The sequence below is a fragment of the Gobio gobio genome (genome assembly GCF_949357685.1).
Source record: "Gobio gobio genome assembly, chromosome: 24".
Classification (NCBI taxonomy): domain Eukaryota; kingdom Metazoa; phylum Chordata; class Actinopteri; order Cypriniformes; family Gobionidae; genus Gobio; species Gobio gobio.
This window is the reverse complement of record NC_137120.1, coordinates 40,919,734-40,945,619: the sequence shown is the minus strand read 5'-3', so window position 1 is coordinate 40,945,619 and position 25,886 is coordinate 40,919,734. Positions and strand designations below refer to the sequence as shown.

The window sequence follows — 25,886 nt, the reverse complement described above, 5'->3', positions numbered from 1 at the left end:
CGGAGGAGTTGTTTCGTTTAAGTGACACAAATGGCACAAATTCAAGCAGTGAAGGGAAAGTTTTGAGGGGAAAGTGTGTGTTGATGATTAAATAACATCGTCTATGTGCACAGAAGACAAGACAAAGCAAACCAGAAATGCAGGGATAAACGAAACAAAACACACATCATCTGATGCTTAAACAGGCCGGACCGTGGTCATACACAACCCACAAACCATGTCAGATTTACATTAGAAATAAACACGACATTCAATATTAACAAAACTCGACGTGATTTTGTACGTGTAATTGTTTCAGATGTCAATCATAGCTTTATCTCGGCATGATTGTAGCTTATAATAAAGTCTGCAGTGGTCTTTTCCAGTTTTTCACATTGAAAAACAACGGTCACCTTTACCAATCGCGAATTTTCCATATTTCGTACAAAGAAAAGGGCAACAATTTACAAATACAAAATGCTGACAAAGGATATGCGATCATTTGTTGGATGGCAAACAAGTAGTTGTACATGAAATAAAAGAAAAAACAACCTCTGAATCACAGTGTAATGCCATGAACGAAAGACATCACACTCTCATGGAAAAGAAGGCTATATACATTGATAATGTTAATTCCGTAATGTACACGAATAGTAAAAGTTGACAGTCGAAAAAGTTATTGAATTCGCCCTCCCTATTTGGACTAAAAAAATAGAAATTAATATCTCTACGTGTAATACTTTTTCCTTTTAAAAACAATAAAATACATACAATGCCTCGCGCTCGACCTGTTTCGCTCTTCTAGCTTGCCGTAGAAAACCGCATTTGGGTTCATGTGTGAAAATTTATCAAAATTATACTCTCTTAATTTTACACTGGGAGCTGCCGAAGTTTTGTTGTTTGGTGAATTTATCGTACGACGTCGGGCAGTTTGTCAAGCGCACAAAACAAGACAAATTCAGCTTAACAATAAAAGAATATCATTCACATATACAGTAAAACGAGCCAAGCGTCGAGCCAGATGTGCTAACCTGTACAATAGGCTCGAGTATTTCGAGGATGTTGCGTGAAAAGCAGTCCGGTCTGGGGAGTTTGTTGGCCAGGTTTGGCGTGGAGGATACTTAGGTTTGTGCAAGGCACTATGGATCCACCAGGGGGCGCTCGATTTATTCCCCAACACACAATGAGGCAACGAAATGCGCTAGGCATCGTTTTTGCAGTTGTCCATCCTTCGTTTTTCTCGTACGATTACGATGACGCTCCTCCGATAAACGAAACCCAACGCTCACAATCTCTCCCTGAGGAAAACAAAGTTTCTATGGCACATAGGATTGTCCGCAAGAATGAACGCAAGGAGAGACAGAGGTGAAGTCCGTGTTCGCTATAAACTATGGCATTGATAGAAATTTTCACAGTAGAAAAACACAATGATAAAAAAAAGACAATCACATTTGGAGCAAACAAACAAAAAAAAAGAAACAGTGAACGATTTTTTTTTTTTTTAACGCGAAACTTCGCTGAACTACGGCATCGGAAAGTTTGTTCGGTAAGATGTCGCAAGGGCAATTTTCCTGTGAATTTCCAGAAACGTTCCCAAAAAAAGAAAAATCTAGCGAGCAAAGATCGGATTCACAAACGTAGCCAATAAAAATAAAACAATATGGCCGTCTGATTCACAAACGTAGCCGATAAAGATAAAACAAAATGGCCGTCTGATTCACAAACGTAGCCGATAAAAATAAAACAAAATGGCCGTCTGATTCACAAACGTAGCCGATAAAAATAAAACAAAATGGCCGTCTGATTCACAAACGTAGCCGATAAAAATAAAACAAAATGGCCGTCTGATTCACAAACATAGCCGATAAAAATAAAACAAAATGGCCGTCTGATTCACAAACATAGCCGATAAAAATAAAACAAAATGGCCGTCTTTGCGTAACAAACTGTGATTCAGTAGTCATCCACTCTTAGGACGCGACTTGAGAAGGTTCAGCTTAAAAAAAAAAAAATCGCAGAGAAACAAAAACCGGACTAAAGTGTTTTCGTGGCGTAACGACGAGTGGCTTTAAGAAAACGTTTGTATTACTCAAATAAGTGCTTTACGTTATAGACCATATAAAACTCCGCCACTATAAAAGCTTGTTTCTCCCACACACACCTCACAGTATTCTTCGTAATACTCCGCGGTTCAACTTTTCACGCAATTATTTTCATCTCACTGGCTCGGTCGAATTCAAACGACTCGAAAGAAAGACGCAACCCGTTAAAAGTGACTCTTTGGGTTCAAAGCTTTCTCCAAAATCAAACGATCGCCAAAGGGAAATCACGTGACGTTCGTAATCGCGCGAGAGAACCCCTAGTGGCCGAATTAGGGATTGTGGATGTGGTGTTCGCTGTCTCGAAACAAGCCTGTTAAAGGACGAGTTCACGTCAAAATTATTGTTTACTCACCCCCATCTCATCCAAGATGTTTACGTCTTTCTTTCTTCAGTTTTTTGAGGATCACTCCAGGATTTTTCTGCTCATAATGGACTTCAATGGGAACCAACGGCTGAAGGTCCAAATCACTGCAGTTTCAGAGGCTCTGACCAATCCCAGACGAGGAATAGAGTCTGATCTAGACAAACCATCGCCACATTTACAACTTTTTAACCTCTAATGCTCATCTTGAGCTGCTCTGAGACACACTTCTTTCGAGTAATCTAATGCGTTACTATTTCCAAACCAGTAATCAGATTAAAGTAATTTATCCAAGTTACTATTTTAGTCATTTTCCTTAGTTAAAAATATATATTTTTGGGAGAGTATTTATGTCAAGTGAAGTCAAGAAAGACTTTTTTTTTTTTCAGGCAATATTTTTTAATTTCAACTTAAAATGTCAGGAGATACATTTTTGAACGTTACTGTTAAAAATGCACTTCCAATAAAGTGAGTGTTGGCAAAAACGGTTATGTCGAGGCGGCAGGGGTGTTGTCGGCTACTGCTGAATGTAACTAATAAAGTAACTTGTAATCTAACTTAGTTACTTTTAAAATCAAGTAATCTGTAAAGTAACTAAGTTACTTTTTAAAGGAGTAATCAGATTACTTTTATGGCAACACTGGTCATGGACCTTTCAGACGTGATTGCTCAATCCATGGTGTGTCTCAGAGGTTAAAGTGTATAAATGTGTAGCCTGACGTTGTCATACTCAATTCTAGTTAGAATTTGAGTCTGATCTGCTCCATTGGGCTGTGATTATGGGATGTGTTTCAACCGAACTAGGAAATACCTCAATTGGATAGACCAATCAGAGCAACGGAGCGACGCATAACATTAGTTGTCAAATGTCAACAGAACTCAACTGACCTGAGTTGCCAAGTCTGCGGGTTGAAGTGACCCCAATTATGGGATATACAGACCCAGGAATGCGAATTTAAGCAGGAAGCCCTGCCAAAATAACACATTTTCCCCCCCAAATGCCTTTTTTTCTCGAGAACCGCCCCCGGGAAGCTATTGGGCTTGTTTTTGGCTAGTTTTGAGTAGCAATTGGGCGGGTTTTGTTGTAAAAACTTGGCAACCCTGTGCCCGCACGCTGGAATAAGTAACGCTAGAAGAAAAAGATGAGTGTTAACGATGTTTTCCGGTGTTGTAAAAAAAGTACTGACCAACACCATCATCATTTCTGAGAGAGATAGTAAAGGTGAACGCATATACGAACAAGTTCTCCGTTTAGGATTAGAACAAATTCAACTCAAGTGGCTTTGATGACGTTACTGTTGATCATCTGTCCATCATCGTCTAAAGCCCGCCCCCCTGACGATCTCATTGGTCCGAACGGTTTCTGTTCGCGCATAATTACTCCTTTACAGATCAAGTCCAGACCGAACTGCCTGAGTTAAAATGTTGTGGGCGGGGCTAAGTTCAGCTGGCATCCAGGCTAATAAATGTGTGTTTGTGTGTTGTAAATGTGGCGATGGTTTGTCTAGATCAGACTCTATTCCTCGTCTGGGATTGGTCAGAGCCTCTGAAACTGCAGTGATTTGGACCTTCAGCCGTTGGTTCCCATTGAAGTCCATTATGAGCAGAAAAATCCTGGAATGATCCTCAAAAAACTGAAGAAAGAAGGACATGAGGGTTGAGTAAACAATCAGGAAATGTTCATTTTAAAGTGAACAAATCCTTTAACGAAATTCAAACAACTAAAGAGAGATGCTCTAATACATTTCTAACATACTGAGGTAGACTGTGTCCAAATAACCAACAGAAAGACTTTAGCGCTAGTAAACCCACACCGTTCTCCACCTCTCCAGCTGTAGAAGAAAAAACACCTAAAAGACTAGGTTTACCCGCCTTAGAGCACTGTAATAAAAGCTAGCAGGGATTTACATAATTATGAGGATCATAAAATAAATAAAAACATCAACATCTGCCTCAAACATATCTTGTAATTTAGAGAAAAAAAAAATTCATACAGACGTCTGCTACAGCAATCGAGTACGAGTGATTTCTTTGATTCTGTTATGTACATCTAAAATAAAGCCAATACGGTCGTGAAAGGGAACTTTGTTTTCTTATTATAAACGTGCGCATTATGGTGAGGAAATTAATTTCAGCCGTTCTGCCGTTTTCCTGCCCACAAATAAATATACATACACAAATATACACGCACATACATGTGTTGATGACGACAAGTAAGATCCAGTAAAAATGCCATCTCTCTTGCCTCTGGCGATGGGAGAAGGCACAAAGTTGAGGAATTGAGCATCTGCATACGAAAAAGCTTCTTCTTTAAGGGGTTGATTGGGAAAAGCCGCAAAGCTTACTTTCCCATTGGTCTTCTAAGACGTCCCTTTCTTAGAGTAAACGTGCGAGAACTACACTCACTTTTGGATACTTTAAAAGGAACACGCCACTTTTTTTGCTCGTTTTCCGACTGAGTTTGACCGTTTTCTGGTCCGATCTCCGGGTCTGCACTGTTAGCATAGCTTAGCATAGATCATTGAATCGGATTAGACCGTTAGCATCTCTCTCAAAAATGACCTTTTTTGATATTTCTCCTATTTAAAACGTGACTCTTCTGTCGTTCCATCGTGTACTAAGACCGACGGAAAATGAGAAGTTGTGATGTTCTAGGCCGATATGGCAGGAACTATACTCTCATTCCCGCGTAATAATCAAGAGCTGTGAGCCGCCCCATGAGTGCAGCGGCGCAATTATATTACACATCTAGGCTAACTTCAGTCAACATAACCAACGGGACAACAGAGAGAGCGCTGGGACTATTTTCAGCCGCTGCGTAATATCATATCAAGAGAGATGCTAACGGTCTAATCAGATTCAATGATCTATGCTAAGCTATGCTAACAACTCTAGAGTCGTCGGGAAATGAGCAAAAATAGTGGCGTGTTCCTTTAACAGGGGAGCTTGAGAACTTACAGGAATGCTTTATTGATCCGATTTAAGTATTTCCACTGTCGAAAATCTACCCAGAATCCCTCGGTAGACAAGCTTACCCTTCACAATAAGATCCTAAATCCCGCTGAAAAACCAGGTAAAAAAAATCAACCTCTTATAGACATTCCCAAAACAGCACTCGCAAGCCCAAAATTAAACTCCGGGATATCCTACAGCAATTCGATTCATGACAGGAAATATGAATGTTTATTCTCTCGAGTTGAGCAAGCAAAATACCTGTGTTTTTAATGAAACAGTAATAATAATTTTGATATTTTAAGCTAAACCAAAAATGCTCCCCTCTGGAATATCACTGTGAGTCGACCTGCACGGCAATGAACGCGATTGTTTTTGGTTAGACATAAAAAAACAGCTCATAAAAAGAGACACTGTTGCAAAAAAAAAAAGAGAAAATTGTATATGCAAAGCCGATGAAGACATTAGAAAAAAGACATTAGAATTATGTACAAAAGTTCAGATGTCGTGAATATTGTAAATACTGATATATATATATATATATATATATATATATATATATATATATATATATATATATATATATATATATATATATATATATATATATATATATATATATATATATATATATATATATAAAATACCCACTTTATATGAGAGCAGCAGCTATTGGTCAGTCTGAGTAACTCTTTTGTCCAATTCATAACTGTTAAATATCCTTCAGCCGGTAAAAAGGACACAGGAGTAAAAAGCTCAGAGGAAAAAAAAAATAAAACAAAGCAAATAAATTAAACCTCATTCACCAGAACACCATCTATGTGAATTCAGGAACTCTCCAGGACAAAATAAAAGTCCTTCCTCTTGTTCTAAAAGAATATAAGCCATCCCATAGTTCCACACTGTAAAGTCATTGTTCTAAAGAAATGAACACAAGCATTGATAGACACTTCTCTTTTTATAGGCCACTTAATAAAAGGCCACTATCTTAAAAGATTTCCACTTTGAAAAATAAAAAAAAGACAGGAAGTAAGCATCCGAGGGACTCTGAGGTGATGTAGCTGAAGCAGCTTCTCTGGTTGATTTAGTCACATGTTCACAGTTTGCCCAACCCAAACTGTCTTGGAAAACTTGGCAAAAGTGTCAGAAAGCGAATGGCGGAAAAACGTCCCGTTTCCGTAGTAACCATACTAGACGACAACAACGAAAAAGACCTGAGATCTGTATCTTTAAGGGCCTCTGCAAAAATAACGCATTTAAAAACTTTTATTATTATATATAAAAAAAAAAAAACGAGATAGGAAAAGCCAAAAGCAAATGTTAGGACGGACTGGATCTGGGTAAAGACAGAATTCTGCCGTTTTTCTTTCCCCCGTTCATGTGTGTGTAGGGCACGTGCTCCTCATAATGGCCCCTAAGGCCCACCGAGGGCCCATTGTCTCTACTGAGGCTCTCCTCGCGCTGGGAATAGGATGAGGGGTCCAGTGGTATGCTCTCCATGTTCTCGAAGTCCAGATCGAACTCCTCGCTCTCAGGCAATTTGTTCTCCTCGCTGTAGAAGAAGGAGACCTCTTGGAAAGTGGGATGCAGGTCCTCCTTGATCATCTCGATGATCTCGTGGAAGGTGGGCCGCATCTTCGGGTTGTACTGCCATGACATCTGCATGAGGCTGTGCCTGGGAGAAGAGTTAGAGCGGGAAAACACAATCTTAGTACTAGTGTTAGACCGATATATCGGCCGATATTTGTGATTTTTACGTGTATCGGCCGATATAAGGCTGCTGGGTTCGCCGATATTTGCGATTTTTACGTGTATCGGCCGATATAAGGCTGCTCCGTTCGCCGATATTTGCCATTTTTATGTGTATCGGCCGATATAAGGCTGCTGCGTTCGGCGATATTTGTGGATTTTTACGTGTATCGGCTGATATAAGGCTGCTGCGTTCGGCGATATTTGTGATTTTTACGTGTATCGGCTGATATAAGGCTGCTGGGTTCGCCGATATTTGCGATTTTTACGTGTATCGGCCGATATAAGGCTGCTGCGTTCACCGATATTTGTGATTTTTACGTGTATCGGCTGATATAAGGCTGCTGGGTTCGCCGATATTTGTGATTTTTACGCGTATCGGCCGATATAAGGCTGCTGCGTTTGCCGATATTTGCGATTTTTACGTGTATCGGCTGATATAAGGCTGCTGGGTTCGCCGATATTTGTGATTTTTACGTGTATCGGCCGATATAAAGCTGCTGGGTTCACCGATATTTGTGATTTTTACGTGTATCGGCTGATATAAGGCTGCTGCGTTCGCCGATATTTGTGATTTTTACGTGTATCGGCTGATATAAGGCTGCTGCGTTCGCAGATATTTGTGATTTTTACGTGTATCGGCTGATATAAGGCTGCTGCGTTCGCAGATATTTGTGATTTTTACGTGTATCGGCTGATATAAGGCTGCTGCGTTCGCAGATATTTGTGATTTTTACGTGTATCGGCTGATATAAGGCTGCTGTGTTCGCCGATATTTGTGATTTTTAAGTGTATCGGCCGATATAAGGCTGCTGTGTTCGCCGATATTTGCGATTTTTACGTGTATCGGCTGATATAAGGCTGCTGCGTTCGCCGATATTTGCGATTTTTACGTGTATCGGCCAATATAAGGCTGCTGGGTTCGGCGATATTTGCGATTTTTACGTGTATTGGCTGATATAAGGCTGCTGCGTTCGCCGATATTTGCGATTTTTACGTGTATTGGCTGATATAAGGCTGCTGGGTTCGCCGATATTTGCGATTTTTACGTGTATCGGCCAATATAAGGCTGCTGCGTTCGCCGATATTTGCGATTTTTACGTGTATCGGCTGATATAAGGCTGCTGGGTTCGCCGATATTTGCGATTTTTACGTGTATCGGGCCAATATAAGGCTGCTGTGTTCGCCGATATTTGCGATTTTTACGTGTATCGGGCCAATATAAGGCTGCTGTGTTCGCCGATATTTGCGATTTTTACGTGTATCGGCCAATATAAGGCTGCTGGATTCGCCGATATTTGCGATTTTTACGTGTATCGGCCGATATAAGGCTGCTGCGTTCGCCGATATTTGCGATTTTTACGTGTATCGGCTGATATAAGGCTGCTGGGTTCGCCGATATTTGCGATTTTTACGTGTATCGGCCGATATAAGGCTGCTCCGTTCGCCGATATTTGCCATTTTTACGTGTATCGGCTGATATAAGGTTGCTGCGTTCGGCGATATTTGTGATTTTTACGTGTATCGGCTGATATAAGGCTGCTGCGTTCGCAGATATTTGTGATTTTTACGTGTATCGGCTGATATAAGGCTGCTGTGTTCGCCGATATTTGTGATTTTTAAGTGTATCGGCCGATATAAGGCTGCTGTGTTCGCCGATATTTGCGATTTTTACGTGTATCGGCTGATATAAGGCTGCTGCGTTCGCCGATATTTGCGATTTTTACGTGTATTGGCTGATATAAGGCTGCTGGGTTCGCCGATATTTGCGATTTTTACGTGTATCGGCCAATATAAGGCTGCTGCGTTCGCCGATATTTGCGATTTTTACGTGTATCGGCTGATATAAGGCTGCTGGGTTCGCCGATATTTGCGATTTTTACGTGTATCGGGCCAATATAAGGCTGCTGTGTTCGCCGATATTTGCGATTTTTACGTGTATCGGGCCAATATAAGGCTGCTGTGTTCGCCGATATTTGCGATTTTTACGTGTATCGGCCAATATAAGGCTGCTGGATTCGCCGATATTTGCGATTTTTACGTGTATCGGCCGATATAAGGCTGCTGCGTTCGCCGATATTTGCGATTTTTACGTGTATCGGCTGATATAAGGCTGCTGGGTTCGCCGATATTTGCGATTTTTACGTGTATCGGCCGATATAAGGCTGCTCCGTTCGCCGATATTTGCCATTTTTACGTGTATCGGCTGATATAAGGTTGCTGCGTTCGGCGATATTTGTGATTTTTACGTGTATCGGCTGATATAAGGCTGCTGCGTTCGCCGATATTTGCGATTTTTACGTGTATCGGCTGATATAAGGCTGCTGGGTTCGCCGATATTTGCCATTTTTACGTGTATCGGCCGATATAAGGCTGCTCCGTTCGCCGATATTTGCCATTTTTACGTGTATCGGCCGATATAAGGCTGCTGCGTTCGGCGATATTTGTGATTTTTACGTGTATCGGCCGATATAAGGCTGCTGCGTTTGGCGATATTTGTGATTTTTACGTGTATCGGCCGATATCAGGCTGCTGCGTTCGGCGATATTTGTGATTTTTACGTGTATCGGCTGATATAAGGCTGCTGTGTTCGCCGATATTTGCGATTTTTACGTGTATCGGCCGATATAAGGCTGCTGCGTTCACCAATATTTGTGATTTTTACGTGTATCGGCTGATTTAAGGCTGCTGGGTTCGCCGATATTTGTGATTTTTATGTGTATCGGCCGATAAAAGGCTGCTGGGTTCGCCGATATTTGCGATTTTTACGTGTATCGGCTGATATAAGGCTGCTCCGTTCGCCGTTATTTGCCATTTTTATGCGTATCGGCCGATATAAGGCTGCTGCGTTCGGCGATATTTGTGATTTTTACGTGTATCGGCTGATATAAGGCTGCTCCGTTCGCCGTTATTTGCCATTTTTACGTGTATCGGCCGATATAAGGCTGCTGCGTTCGGCGATATTTGTGATTTTTACGTGTATCGGCCGATATAAGGCTGCTGGGTTCACCAATATTTTTTCCCCTGCATTATTTCCAGACAGGCGTCCACAGGGCAGCTCTCACCGTCTTCAAACTCTCTTGCTCTCCCTCGCGCATATTAATCAAAATCAGTTGAGAATTGACGATGGTAAAAGGTGGAAAGACTGAAGTTTCACGTGGAGCATTGGGAGATTTTTTCCTGAATTACCGCTGGTGTTGCTCTACAAGAGATTAAGTGAAGTGCACCTACACTCTAAACAATGCTGGGTTAAAAATAACCCAAGTTGGGTTGAAAATGGACTAACCCAGCGATTGGGTTGTTTTAAGCAAACATTTAACCCAACCGCTGGGTCAAAACAACCCAATTGCTGGGTTAGTCCATATTCAACCCAACTTGGGTTATTTTTAACCCAGCATTTTTTAGAGTGTAGCCATTAAATGACTAGGTTGTAAATAGTTTTAAATGAAGTATAGTGCAGTCAGTGTGCACTTTATTATGCTGCTCGCTTGTTGATACTGTGTGCAATAGTGTCATTATTTTATTTATGCTTAAATATTTATTTATTTTTTACCACTGAACTCTTTTTTTTCTTGTTCTACCTCACCTGTTTTTACTATTTGTTAAATATAGTTTTTTTTAGTTCAATAAATGTTCCTTTTTTAAATTGTAAATTTTAAATTGTTATCATCATGATCATTGTGTCATTTTTATGATGTAAATTGAGGGAGCAAAAGCAGTATCGGCTCCAAATATCAGCTCAAGAAAATCGGCAGCCGTATCGCTCATCGGCTAAGGCTGAGGAAAAAAAATCGGTATCGGCACTAAAAAATCCATATCGGTCGATCCCTACTTAGTACTATAATCCGAATCCGGGTCTGCACTGTTAGCATAGCTTAGCATAGATCATTGAATCGGATTAGACCGTTAGCATCTCTCTTGATATGATATTCCGCAGCAGCTGAAAATAGTCCCAGCGCTCTCTCTGTCGTCCCGTTGGTTATGTTGACTGAAGTTAGCCTAGATGTGTAATATCATTGCGCCGCTGCACTCATGGGGCGGCTCACAGCTCTTGATTATTACGCAGGAATGAGAGTATAGTTCCTGCCATATCGGCCTAGAACATCACAACTTCTCATTTTCCTTAATACCAGTGTTAATTTTGACATAGTCAAAGTTTTAGTCGTAGTCTTTTGACTAAAATGCCATTTAGTTTTAGTCATATTTTAGTCGCCTGAATTGTTTTTAGTTTTAGTCTAGTTTTAGTCTCCTAAAATCTAATGAGTTTAGTTCAATTGTAATACATTAAGCATTTAAGCATCACATAACCGACTGACACTCTAACTGACATTTTGTTTTTGACATTAAAAATACACAAAAGAGCTCAATTCACTTTTTTAAAAACATCTATATAGTTTTTAAATCTTTGTATTTCTGTTTTAGTCAGTAGGCCATATCAGGTTAAGCTAAAGCTTTTAATTTAAGTTAACATTTATTTAATTTCAAGTAATTTAGATTCAAGTAAAGATTTTTTTTATGGTTTTAGTGAACTATTATAACCCTGATACTTTATTGAATATGTGTCTAATACTGCTCTTTCCTCCTGACTATGAATTAAATGGGAATTAAATGAAATACAGTTTATTGTGTAAGCAAAAACAAATATATAATGCGTGACTTTTAATGATAAACAAGCTGGAAATACACCAGGACTCTTATTTTGAAATGTCTGCTCCTCTATTGCAGTTGCAGGAGCTCATTCAAGTTCAGGAGATAAAATATGCATTACAACCGTCTAAAACATATTACTATATAAACATGGTAAAGTACACATTGTCATTATTCATCAGCATTAGTTCATAAACACTGTTCTGTCATAAATGTGTGTTATTGATTGATTGAGCGGCTCTGGAGCTGGATTGGGGGTGTGTGTGTGTGTGTGTGTGTGTGTGTGTGTGTGTGTGTGTGTGTGTGTGTGTGTGTGTGTGTGTTATTGATTGAGCGGCTCTGGAGCTGGATTGTGTGTGTGTGAGCCGTGTTTTCCAGCCGTTAGATCAGCATCTGTGACACAGATCATCAGTTCTGACTCCATCTCTGCCCTAATCCCTCAATAACATTCTCCTCTCGCTTTATCTGTTGACCAAAATGACAGGTTTTTGTCATCTAACACTAGTTTTTATTTAGTTATCGTCTCGTTTTCGTCAGTGAAAAAAGGTCATTGACGAAAATTATGACGAAAATTATTCGTCAACGAAATTAACACTGCTTAGTACACGATGGAACTACAGAAGAGTCAAGTTTTAAACAGGAGAAATATCAAAAAAGGTCATTTTTGAGCGAGATGCTAACGGTCTAATCAGATTCCATGATCTATGCTAAGCTATGCTAACAGTGCAAACCCGGAGATCGGCTGAATGGATGAGAAAACGCTCAACTGTTTAACTCTAGGGGAGTCGGAGAATGAGCAAAAATAGTGGCGTGTTCCTTTAAATTACTAGATTTTATCAATAAATAATAATTTAAGCACATTCTTTCTACTTAAATTCAAGATAAATTTGTATGCATAACCCTTTTATTTCAGCTCAGAATATCTTACATTGAGTGTCTCTGCAAACATATATATATATATAATATGATATTTCATGACCACTAGATGGCATTATATCTCAATATGGAGCAAATGAGCGGTTCCGCTGGGTCCTAAAGTCAGTTAACTCTTCAGTACACGTTCAGATACACATGTAGACATTATACAATAACGTTTTGGTAAAGTTATAGTTAGAATTTTGCGCATTTGTAAGTTTTTCTATGTGTACTGAAGCATTCCTCAGATTGCATTCATTCCTAAAGGGGTCAAATTGACATGGATTTGTGGATTTGAGAAGGATTTGTGACCTTTTTTTATCCACAAACTCCTTGAATCCAGTCCATTTTTTGTGTATTCGTGGTTCAAGTGCGACAAAATTCCTAGGGGTCTTGCACCACTCAGATGAACACTCAATTATTTTAAATAGTTTCAGGTCAAAATGAAATCTACATCTAAACATCTGTCGTCAAACTGTTACATTTAAATAAAAAAATCTAATTAGAATAATCCAAATAAATCAGAATCAACAAAATCCATAAAGATGCTGTATCAGAAGTGGCATTTATCTGTAGTTACACAGACTGTTTAACGCAGAGGTGCTGTGAAAGCGAGTGACATGCTTGATATCGTCAGCTTGCACATTGTTAAAACAATTATAATATCGTAGGCGAAACATATCGCACACACTTACAAATAATAAGAATCAGGTTCAGAATATATAACATTCAGGATGAAATTTTAGGCGACGAAATTGTTTTGTAAACTGAAGTCATTGACTGGTTTATCACCTGTGAACATGAAACCGAGTTTCATTTCCCAAATTGAAAGTTTAGTTTTCGGTGTCAGTGAAAAATCCTTAGTTTTAGATACTGGGAACATCAACAGGGTAAACCAGCTACAAGTCGGTTCATGCTGGTGTTTTCAGCAAAGTTTACGTCAGTACTTACATTCTCTCCGGACAGTTCTCCGGTCTGTCCAGGCATCCTCCATCCATGACAAACTTGAGCACTTGCTCATTGGACAGTCCCTGGTAAGGCTGCTCGGCAAGCGTGCTGATCTCCCATAATACCACTCCAAAAGACCTGGAAGTGGAGAGAATTTCATTACAGTGCTGCCAACATAACCCCCTCGAGTCAGCGGACGCGCCGGCGCGATCTTCTCGCTTTTTTTCTTATCAGTGCCCAAGAGACTCCAATAACTTTTTTTTTATCATTCAGGCAAGTGTTATACGTCATTATAATCTGTTAAAGGGACAGTTCACCCAAAAATGAAAATTGTGTCATTAATGACTGACCCTCATGTGGTTGGACACCCGTCAGACCTCCGTTCATCTTCAGACACAAATGAAGATATTTTAGTGTAAATCTGATGCTCTGAAAGGCCTCCATTGGCTCAACTTTACACTCTCAAGACCCTTAAAAGACACTAAAGACTAAAGTTACAAAGTCCATCTCACTACAGCGGCTCTACAATAACTTTATGAAGACGAGAATAGTTTCTGTGCGCAAAAAAACCCTAAATAACGACTTATATAGTGATGACGATTTCAAAACACACCTCATGAAGCTTCAAAGCGTTATGAATCAGTGAGTCGATTCAGCGGTTTGAATCGCCAAATCATTCGGCTCATTGATTCATAACGCTTTGAAGCTTCATGATGCTTTGTTTTGAAATCGTCATCACTATATAAGTCGGTATTTAGGGTTTTTTTTCGCACAAAAACTATTGTCGCCGATTCATAAAGTTATTGTAGAGCCGCTGTAGTGAGATGGACTTTGTAACTTTAGTCTTTAGTGTCTTTTAAGGGTCTTGAGAGTGTAAAGTTGAGCCAATGGAGGCCTTTCAGAGCATCAGATTTACACTAAAATATCTTCATTTGTGTCTGAAGATGAACGGAGGTCTGACGGGTCTCCAACCACATGAGGCTCAGTCATTAATGACACAATTTACATTTTTGGGTGAACTAACCCTTTAATTAGCTGGTTTGGGGATTGGACAGGATTGGCAAGGCATTTCTTGACTAGTTGCTTGCATGTGGTGATCTAACCCCCAAAAAATCCCACACAAACCCAAAGAAATACCCACCAGCAGTCAGAGTGAGCGGTGAAAACACCATCTTTCAGGGACTCTGGTGCCATCCATCTGACGGGCAGCAGGCCTTTCCCGCCCTTGCGATAATAATCAGTCTCATATATATCTCGTGTCATACCAAAATCTGCAACAAAAAAACAAAAATCAAGATGTTTCGCCCTTCGAACTCCCAGGTTTGACTCCATGTGCTCAATTCTGGTCTGCTTACCTCCAATCTTCACAGTGTAATCTTCAGCCACCATGCAGTTTCTGGCAGCAAGGTCTCTGTGGACGAACTTTTTAGCGTTGAGGTATGCCATGCCGTCGGCTATCTCTGCTGCCATTTGGATCATCTCCTTCAGGGTTGGTGGTGGACGGCCTGGGTTATTCTGTAAAAAAACATTAAATCAATGTTCATGGCCAAAGGCTACAGTTAATGATCGACTGTGATGTTCCGTGGACTCATAAAGACATTTAAGCTGAAGGGAAACTCCGTTATTTAGTAGGGGTGTGACGAGACACTTAGGCCGCATTTACACTGCTGGTCTTGCTGCACAATTCCCATTTGGTGACTATATCCGATTTTTTTTTAAATCGTAACACACGCTCGTAACACAAACTCGACGCTCGTAACACATGCTCGTAACACACACTCGAAGCTCGTAACACACACTCATAACACACGCACAATGCTCGTAAAACACGCTCATATCACGCTCGTACTCGTAACACACGCTCGTAACACATGCTCGTAACACACGCTCGTAACAGACGCTCGTAACACGCGCTCGTAACACACGTGCTCGTAGCGCTCGCGTAACACGCGCTCGTAACACGCGCTCGTAACACACGTTCGTAACACACGTTCGTAACACACGCTCGTAACACACGCTCGTAACAAACGCTCGTAACACACGCACGTAACACACGCACGTAACACAGGCTCGTAACACACGCTCGTAACACGCGCTCGTAACACGCGCTCGTAACACACGCTCGTAACACACGCGCTCGTAACACACGCTCGTAACAGACGCTCGTAACAGACGCTCGTAACAGACGCTCGTAACAGACGCTCGTATCACGCGCTCGTAACACGCGCTCGTAACACGCGCTCGTAACGCTCGTAACACGCGCTCGTAACACGCGCTCGTAACACGCGCTCGTAACGCGCTCGTAACACGCGCTTGTAACACGCTCGTAACACACGCTCGTAACACACTCGAACAGCTCGTGTTGGATGAGCTGATGGATTTGAAGCGACTGTTATCCACTTGAAGTAAATTGTTTTTATTTCTATAAAAAGCAAAACTACAGTGGAGGCGTAATGTAAACGTAGCGTTGGCATCTTCTATCCGAACTTCACCCTCACACTCCTTCATGACCAGGTCATAACAATATGACACGAGACACAGTTTAGTCTCGCAAGATCTCGTCACACCCCTATTATTTAGCATAAAAATGGTAGCATTTAATACATTTTACTGTTATAATGCCCTTAGGTGAGGGCTAACAAAATTGGGGGTAAACGAGAACAGGGGATATGATGTCATTCGACAGCTGCAACAGGAAGTCTTACTTCAGAATCAGGCCTCAGGCTCCGCAGGTAGCTTTTCAGATCTCCGTGCGTCATCAACTCCATCACGACCAATGACGGTTGCCCCTTAGACACCACACCGAGCAAGCGGACCTATGAGAACACGGCAAACATTTACACAAGGCTGTTTCCGCCTGGATTATTTCAGCTCAAGCACATCCACACACTCACCACATGATGGCAGGTAAAGGCCTTCATGACCGAAGCCTCGTTGAGGAACTCGATCCTCTCCCGCAGACTCGCGGACTCGTTGACGGTTTTTACGGCCACTCGCGTGTCCGGCTCGCCCTTTACGATGTCTTTAGCGAGGCCTTCGTACACCATTCCAAACGATCCCTGACCGAGCTCTTTAAAAACGTTGATCTTCTCCCGAGGCACCTCCCATTCGTCTGGGATGTACACTGTGAACACAAATTTAATTGATATCATTCGTTGAAAATCTCTTAAAGGATTAGTTCACTTTTAAATAAACTTTTGCTGATAGTTTCCTCACCCCCATGCCATCCAAGATGTCCATGTCTTTCTTTCTTCAGTCGAAAAGAAATGAAGGTTTTGGATGAAAACATTCCAGGATTGTTCTCCATATAATGGACTTCAATGGGCTCCAAACGGTTCAAGGTCCAAATGACAGTTTCAGTGCAGCTTTAAACGACACCAGATGATGAATAAGGGTCTGATCTAGCCAAACCATCAGCTTCTGCGTGATCATCTCTGAGCTCCGACATAACTTCCGCTAAGTGAGGTCAAAATACGAGTGTGGTCATAGATATATCGATAGTAGATGCCTCATTCTACTGATCCATGCAGTCACTAATGAGGCGTATATATCTACGTATATATATATATATATCTATGACCACACTCGTATTTTGACCTCACTTAGCGGAAGTTATGACGGAGCTCAGAGATGATCACGCTCGTCTGATAAGAGGTAAAATAATAGCATAAATACTGCTGGGTTTCTCTCAGAAACTGATGGTTTGGCTAGATCAGACCCTTATTCATCATCTGGTGTCGTTTAAAGCTGCACTGAAACTGTCATTTGGACCTTGAACCGTTTGGAGCCCATTGAAGTCCATTATATGGAGAACAATCCTGGAATATTTTCATCCAAAACCTTCATTTCTTTTCGACCGCAGAAAGAAAGACATGGACATCTTGGATGACATGAGGTGAGTAAACTATCAGCAAAAGTTTATCTAAAAGTGAAATAATCCTTTAATTATTGATTGGGTTACATCTAGAATCTTACCATCATTTGCACTTAAATATTCTGGGTTCGAGGAAGCAATTAGTGGGCCAGTTGGACCTTCAGTTTGCCTGGGAGAGATAAATCATACATGAGAGCACTGTTGATATGACAAAAAACGGGCTTAATTGAAGAGTGTCTTCTACATACTTCTTCCTAAGGACAATAAAGACTGTGCTGGCCAGGAACAGCACCACGATGAAGCAGATGACCGGGCCAATGATGATTTTCATGTTCATTTCCCCTGCAAAACATGCATATTAGAGACCAGAGTGGCCAGATTCACAGTAAAAACACATCATAAACACAGTAAAGCTTACGGTCTTGAACAAAGAAGTACATGGGCTCCGTCCAGGAACCGTTGCCGGCCAGCGAAGTGGCACGGATTCTCACACTGTAGTTCCCAGGATGCCCTACTCTTAATCGACAGCCCTGATTTTTCTCATAAGTGATTCTGGACACACAGATTTGATCCTCCTGAGAGACAAGAAATTACAAAGAAAATTAACCAAAGACATGTATATTTATATATTGAAAAACTATTTTGTAATATGTGAATTTATATTATTATATATTTATTAGGGCTGTCAAAAGATTAATCGCGATTAATCGCATCCAAAATAAAAGTTTGTGTTTACATAATATATGTGTGTGTACTCTGTTAATTATTATTTATATATTATTTATATTATTTATATCTTTTGACAGCCCTAATATTTATTATAATTTATAAGATAAATTATATATATGCGTGTGTGTGTATATATACGCATTATATTTATACACAGTACACACATATATAACGCAAACACAAACTTTTATTTTGAATGTGATAAACCTCTGATATTTTTAAATGTAGAAATACTGAATCTCTTTAGGATGAATGGAACACCTACATAGTTATCTGACATCCTCAGGAACTTGACTTCATATAGGATGATCATGCCATTGGGCGCTCTCGGTTCCTGCCATTTGATGTAGACGAATTCCGGTTCATCGGGAATAAATTTGTGAGTCACCGGCCCGACAATGTTGTCCGATTTTACTAAGAACACAAACGGAAAGTCATCATATTACAACGTGAACCCAAACCTTACTGTCTCCTATATACTGTAATATACTGTCTCCTATATACTGTAATATACTGTCTCCTATATACTGTAATATACTGTCTCCTATATACTGTCTCCTATACACTGTAATATACTGTCTCCTATATACTGTAATATACTGTCTCCTATACACTGTAATATACTGTCTCCTATATACTGTAATATACTGTCTCTTATATACTGTAATATACTGTCTCCTATATACTGTAATATACTGTCTCCTATATACTGTAATATACTGTCTCTTATATACTGTAATATACTGTCTCCTATATACTGTAATATACTGTCTCCTATATACTGTAATATACTGTCTCCTATATACTGTAATATACTGTCTCCTATATACTGTAATATACTGTCTCCTATATACTGTAATATACTGTCTCTTATATACTGTAATATACTGTCTCCTATATACTGTAATATACTGTCTCCTATATACTGTAATATACTGTCTCCTATATACTGTAATATACTGTCTCCTATATACTGTAATATACTGTCTCCTATATACTGTAATATACTGTCTCCTATATACTGTAATATACTGTCTCTTATATACTGTAATATACTGTCTCCTATATACTGTAATATACTGTCTCCTATATACTGTAATATACTGTCTCCTATATACTGTAATATACTGTCTCCTATATACTGTAATATACTGTCTCCTATATACTGTAATATACTGTCTCTTATATACTGTAATATACTGTCTCCTATATACTGTAATATACTGTCTCCTATATACTGTAATATACTGTCTCCTATATACTGTAATATACTGTCTCCTATATACTGTAATATACTGTCTCCTATATACTGTAATATACTGTCTCCTATATACTGTAATATACTGTCTCCTATATACTGTAATATACTGTCTCCTATATACTGTAATATACTGTCTCATATATACAGTAATATACTGTCTCCTATATACTGTAATATACTGTCTCCTATACACTGTAATATACTGTCTCCTATATACTGTAATATACTGTCTCCTATATACTGTAATATACTGTCTCTTATATACTGTAATATACTGTCTCCTATATACTGTAATATACTGTCTCCTATATACTGTAATATACTGTCTCCTATATACTGTCTCCTATATACTGTAATATACTGTCTCCTATATACTGTAATATACTGTCTCCTATATACTGTAATATACTGTCTCCTATATACTGTCTCCTATATGCTGTAATATACTGTCTCCTATATACTGTCTCCTATATACTGTAATATACTGTCTCCTATATACTGTAATATACTGTCTCCTATATACTGTAATATACTGTCTCCTATATACTGTAATATACTGTCTCCTATATACTGTAATATACTGTCTCCTATACACTGTAATATACTGTCTCCTATATACTGTAATAAACTGTCTCCTATATACTGTAATATACTGTCTCCTATATACTGTAATATACTGTCTCCTATACACTGTAATATACTGTCTCCTGTATACTGTAATATACTGTCTCCTATACACTGTAATATACTGTCTCCTATATACTGTAATATACTGTCTCCTATACACTGTAATATACTGTCTCCTATACACTGTAATATACTGTCTCCTATACACTGTAATATACTGTCTCCTATATACTGTAATATACTGTCTCCTATACACTGTAATATACTGTCTCCTATACACTGTAATATACTGTCTCCTATACACTGTAATATACTGTCTCCTATATACTGTCTCCTATACACTGTAATATACTGTCTCCTATATACTGTAATATACTGTCACCTATACACTGTAATATACTGTCTCCAATACACTAATATACTGTCTCCTATACACTAATATACTGTCTCCTATACACTGTCTCCTATACACTGTCTCCTATACACTGTAATATACTGTCTCCTATACACTGTAATACACTGTCTCCTATATACTGTAATACACTGTCTCCTATATACTGTAATATACTGTCTCCTATATACTGTAATATACTGTCTCATATATACAGTAATATACTGTCTCCTATATACTGTAATATACTGTCTCCTATACACTGTAATATACTGTCTCCTATATACTGTAATATACTGTCTCCTATATACTGTAATATACTGTCTCCTATATACTGTAATATACTGTCTCCTATATACTGTAATAAACTGTCTCCTATATACTGTAATATACTGTCTCCTATATACTGTCTCCTATATACTGTCTCCTATATACTGTAATATACTGTCTCCTATATACTGTAATATACTGTCTCCTATATACTGTAATATACTGTCTTCTATACACTGTAATATACTGTCTCCTATATACTGTAATATACTGTCTCCTATACACTGTAATATACTGTAATATACTGTCTCCTATATACTGTAATATACTGTCTCCTATACACTGTAATATACTGTCTCCTATACACTGTAATATACTGTCTCAAATACACTGTAATATACTGTCTCCTATATACTGTAATATACTGTCTCCTATATACTGTAATATACTGTCTCCTATATACTGCAATATACTGTCTCCTATATACTGTAATATACTGTCTCAAATACACTGTAATATACTGTCTCCTATACACTGTAATATACTGTCTCATATATACAGTAATATACTGTCTCCTATACACTGTAATATACTGTCTCCTATACACTGTAATATACTGTCTCCTATACACTGTAATATACTGTCTCAAATACACTGTAATATACTGTCTCCTATACACTGTAATATACTGTCTCATATATACAGTAATATACTGTCTCCTATATACTGTAATATACTGTCTCCTATACACTGTAATATACTGTCTCCTATACACTGTAATATACTGTCTCAAATACACTGTAATATACTGTCTCCTATATACTGTAATATACTGTCTCCTATATACTGTAATATACTGTCTCCTATATACTGTAATATACTGTCTCCTATACACTGTAATATACTGTCTCCTATACACTGTAATATACTGTCTCAAATACACTGTAATATACTGTCTCCTATATACTGTCTCCTATACACTGTAATATACTGTCTCAAATACACTGTAATATACTGTCTCCTATATACTGTAATATACTGTCTCCTATATACTGTAATATACTGTCTCCTATATACTGTAATATACTGTCTCCTATACACTGTAATATACTGTCTCCTATACACTGTAATATACTGTCTCAAATACACTGTAATATACTGTCTCCTATATACTGTCTCCTATACACCTATACACTGTAATATACTGTCTCCTATATACTGTAATATACTGTCTCCTATATACTGTAATATACTGTCTCCAATACACTAATATACTGTGTCCTATACACTGTCTCCTATACACTGTAATATACTGTCTCTTATATACTGTCTCCTATACACGGTCTCCTATACACTGTCTCCTATATAGTGTATAAGGTGGAGGTCTTACGCTCAGGCAGCGTGCGGGCGTTGACGTATGTGGGCATGCTGCAGCGGTTCAGGTCCTCTTGGTGGTTGCAGGCCTGGATCTCGATCTGGTAGCTGGTGAAGTGGAGCAGGTTGGAGATGACCGTGGACTCTTTGGAGCTGGCTTTGAATACCATCTTCCGGCTCTTTTCCTCTTCTGGGACTAAAGTGGTGGCGAAGTTAGGCAGGCTAGAAGGTGCGATCGCAAAATTCGGCAAAGTAGCATTGGCTACGCCCACTGAGCGGCGCCGTCGATGGGGCCTGCGGGAGGACAGAGAGGTTCATCAGACCTACAGAAGCACTCTGTGTCTCAGCTGTAATGCTACATGAAGTGTTAGTGGTGTTTCCTGGCCAGCTTTAAAAGACTAAATTATACTGGCAATATTTATTGTAACATTTAGATGGTCAAACGGTCCTAAGTAGGCATTTCTTAGCAGAATAAGCTGCAATGTGGACCATGTGATGCAATTAAGCTAAAAACCAGTAGATGGCGCTATAGGCCATCCAGACCGGCACATATGAACCCTACAGGATGGTCCTTAGAATGGACAGACACCACTAAAGGTGTGACCAATGGTGCAGACAGATAGAGCGAATCGTTCTGTGTGTTTCTGCAATAAAATGGGGGCAGTTGTGTGGTCCTCTGCTGGGACATTAACCGTTAGAGTAAACTTGAAAAAGTGATAAATCATACATTGTGATTTCTGGATTTTTTTTGTAGATTATGTCTCTCACAGTGGACATGACCCTACGATGACAATTTCAGACCCTCCATGATTTCTAAGTGGGAGAACTTGCAAAATAGCAGGTGTTCAAATACTTATTTTCCTCACTGTATATATATATATATATTAGGGCTGTCAAAAGATTAATCACGATAATTTGCATCCAAAGTAAAAGTTTGTGTTTACATAATATTTGTATGTGTACTCAGTTAATTATTATTTATATATAAATACACACACATTCATGTATATATTTGAGAAAAAAATATTATTTTTATATATAAAACATTTATATTTATATATATTTTAGATTATATAAAAGTATATACAGTATTAACATGCAAATATTTCTTAAATATATACATGAATGTGTGTGCATTTATATATAAATAATAATTAACAGAGTGGTTATAATAGTTCACTAAAACCATTAATAAAAAACTTTGTTACTTGAAATTAAATAAATGTTAACTGAAATTAAAAAAATAAAATAAACAAACTTATTTGAACCTTTAGCTTAACCTGATATGGCCTACTGACTAAAACAGAAATACAAAGTTATAAAAACTATATAGATGTTTTTAAAAAAGTGAATTGAGCTCTTTCGTGTATTTTTAATGTCAAAAACAAAATGATGTCAAAATGTCAGTTCGAGTGTCAGTCGGTTATGTGACGCTTAAATGCTTAATGTATTACAATTGAACTAAACTCATTAGATTTTAGCAGACTAAAACTAGACTAAAACTAAAAACAATTCAGGCGACTAAAATATGACTAAAACTAAATGGCATTTTAGTCAAAAGACTACGACTAAAACTAAATCAAAATATGCTGTCAAAATGAACACTGGTATGTATATATATAATGTGTGTGTGTGTGTGTGTGTATGTATATATATAATGTGTGTGTGTGTGTGTGTGTATGTATATATATAATGTGTGTGTGTGTGTGTATGTATATATATAATGTGTGTGTGTGTGTGTATGTATATAAATAATGTGTGTGTGTGTGTGTATGTATATATATAATGTGTGTGTGTGTGTGTGTGTATGTATATATATAATGTGTGTGTGTGTGTGTATGTATATAAATAATGTGTGTGTGTGTGTGTGTATGTATATATATAATGTGTGTGTGTGTGTGTATGTATATATATAATGTGTGTGTGTGTGTGTGTGTATGTATATATATAATGTGTGTGTGTGTGTGTGTATGTATATATATAATGTGTGTGTGTGTGTGTGTATGTATATATATAATGTGTGTGTGTGTGTGTGTGTGTATGTATATATATAATGTGTGTGTGTGTGTGTATGTATATAAATAATGTGTGTGTGTGTGTGTGTGTGTATGTATATATATAATGTGTGTGTGTGTGTGTGTATGTATATATATAATGTGTGTGTGTGTGTGTGTGTGTATGTATATATATAATGTGTGTGTGTGTGTGTATGTATATATATAATGTGTGTGTGTGTGTGTGTGTGTATGTATATAAATAATGTGTGTGTGTGTGTGTGTGTATGTATATATATATTAGGGATGCACCGAATCCAGATTTTTGGGGTTCGGCCGAATACCGAATCCACTGGTCAAGATTCGGCCGAATCCGAATCCGAATACCGAATCCTACTCCCATCCGCAGTCCATTATCAAAGTAAACACATTAATGAAGTTAACAACGTCCACAGCAGTGTAGGGATGCCATTAACTGTTTTGGTCAAGTTTACTAAAGTAAACATTGTCGTGTATGTTCTTCTCGACGCTATTTCATGATGGTTTATAGAAAAATTACCCCGAGTCGTCCTCTGTCGTTTCAAAGAACAACCCAACGGAGAGCAGGAGGCGCGCGCTATTGTGCCGACATCAAGATGGAGCGCCACCATCGTGAAGCCACGCCCCGTTGCGAGTCTGACAGCGTATTAGTTAAACTAAAAACTTATAGCAGGGATTGCTCTGTAAATTAAATTGAGAATGTAACTAATGCATATATGCTATTTTAAATACTGTAGTCTATGCCAGATATATAGCCTACATTTTGAAATCATTTGAGGCTGAAACATCCATAAGCATGCGTGTTTATTTTAGCACTTCCGTCAGTGAAACAACACACTACAGCCTATAAAACATCTAAACGATTATCAGTAAATAATGGTAACCTCAAGAATATATGAAAATTAAATATTAGTTAGAAAAATATTTGATTCATACTATTTCCCCGCAAAGATGTGTCATATAGCCTACCGCTCTGCGCTTTGAGAGGAATGGGACACTGAATAGACACCTTCTTGAATATCTTTGTCATCATATGTTCTACTGATGTTGCAAAGCAACACTTGTTGTAAAAGGTCTGAAGAGTGGATTTTATTTTCCACAGGGTCAAGACATTTAGACAATGTTTGATTATTCACTGCCAGAGAAAACGAAACTAAAATCACCGGCGTGTGTGTGTGTGAAATGCGCTATTCAAATAAACCAAACTTGACGCGCCTTACCAAGTTTAATAACAAGAACAAACTGTGTTAAATAAAATTTGAAGTAATAGGCTATTCGTCTTACAGTGTTTTTTATACTTTCCCACAGTAAAGGATGTGAAGTTATAATAGACTTAATTATAAGCAAACGAAAGGAAGAAACGTTTATAATCCCCTGCGAACATGGGTGCGACGCAAGTGAAGATTTGGGAAAAGAAATGAGATGTCCATGTCCATTGGGATAAAATGGTCTAGGCCTATTGTTCAAATTCACGGAAAATCGAGTGACCAGATACAGATCGCAAAACAGAATTAAAAAGAGCTCTCTGACCATTATTTCCTTTCTAGGCTAAACAAAGCTTTGTGCTTCACTCCTGTGGTAATATTCACGTGAAACAGCATTCACATACAAAACACTGGGTTAAAATAACGAAATTATTTTTTTAAAGTAGAAAATAGTATTTATGTTAAGAGA

The 25,886-nt window shown here is 38.5% G+C and overlaps 1 protein-coding gene across 2 annotated transcripts in view; it reads right to left on the bottom strand.

Annotated features, from left to right (window-relative positions):
- The window catches only part of insrb (insulin receptor b), a 183,961-nt gene that overhangs the window by 31,923 nt on the left and 126,152 nt on the right, over nt 1-25,886 (bottom strand). Inside the window, exons 11-21 of one of the 2 annotated variants that reach the window (XM_079808049.1) lie at nt 22,196-22,473; nt 18,522-18,670; nt 17,946-18,102; nt 17,776-17,869; nt 17,629-17,696; nt 16,548-16,777; nt 16,359-16,469; nt 15,009-15,168; nt 14,795-14,924; nt 13,657-13,791; nt 6,292-7,069 (exon numbers count right to left, since the gene is read on the bottom strand). In XM_079808049.1, the coding sequence (XP_079664175.1) occupies nt 6,715-7,069; nt 13,657-13,791; nt 14,795-14,924; nt 15,009-15,168; nt 16,359-16,469; nt 16,548-16,777; nt 17,629-17,696; nt 17,776-17,869; nt 17,946-18,102; nt 18,522-18,670; nt 22,196-22,473 (1,867 nt within the window). In that variant the 3' untranslated portion in view covers nt 6,292-6,714. Of the gene's footprint in view, nt 1-6,291; nt 7,070-13,656; nt 13,792-14,794; nt 14,925-15,008; nt 15,169-16,358; nt 16,470-16,547; nt 16,778-17,628; nt 17,697-17,775; nt 17,870-17,945; nt 18,103-18,521; nt 18,671-22,195; nt 22,474-25,886 lie in introns of those variants that run through there. The other variant, XR_013815874.1, reaches the window with a different exon arrangement.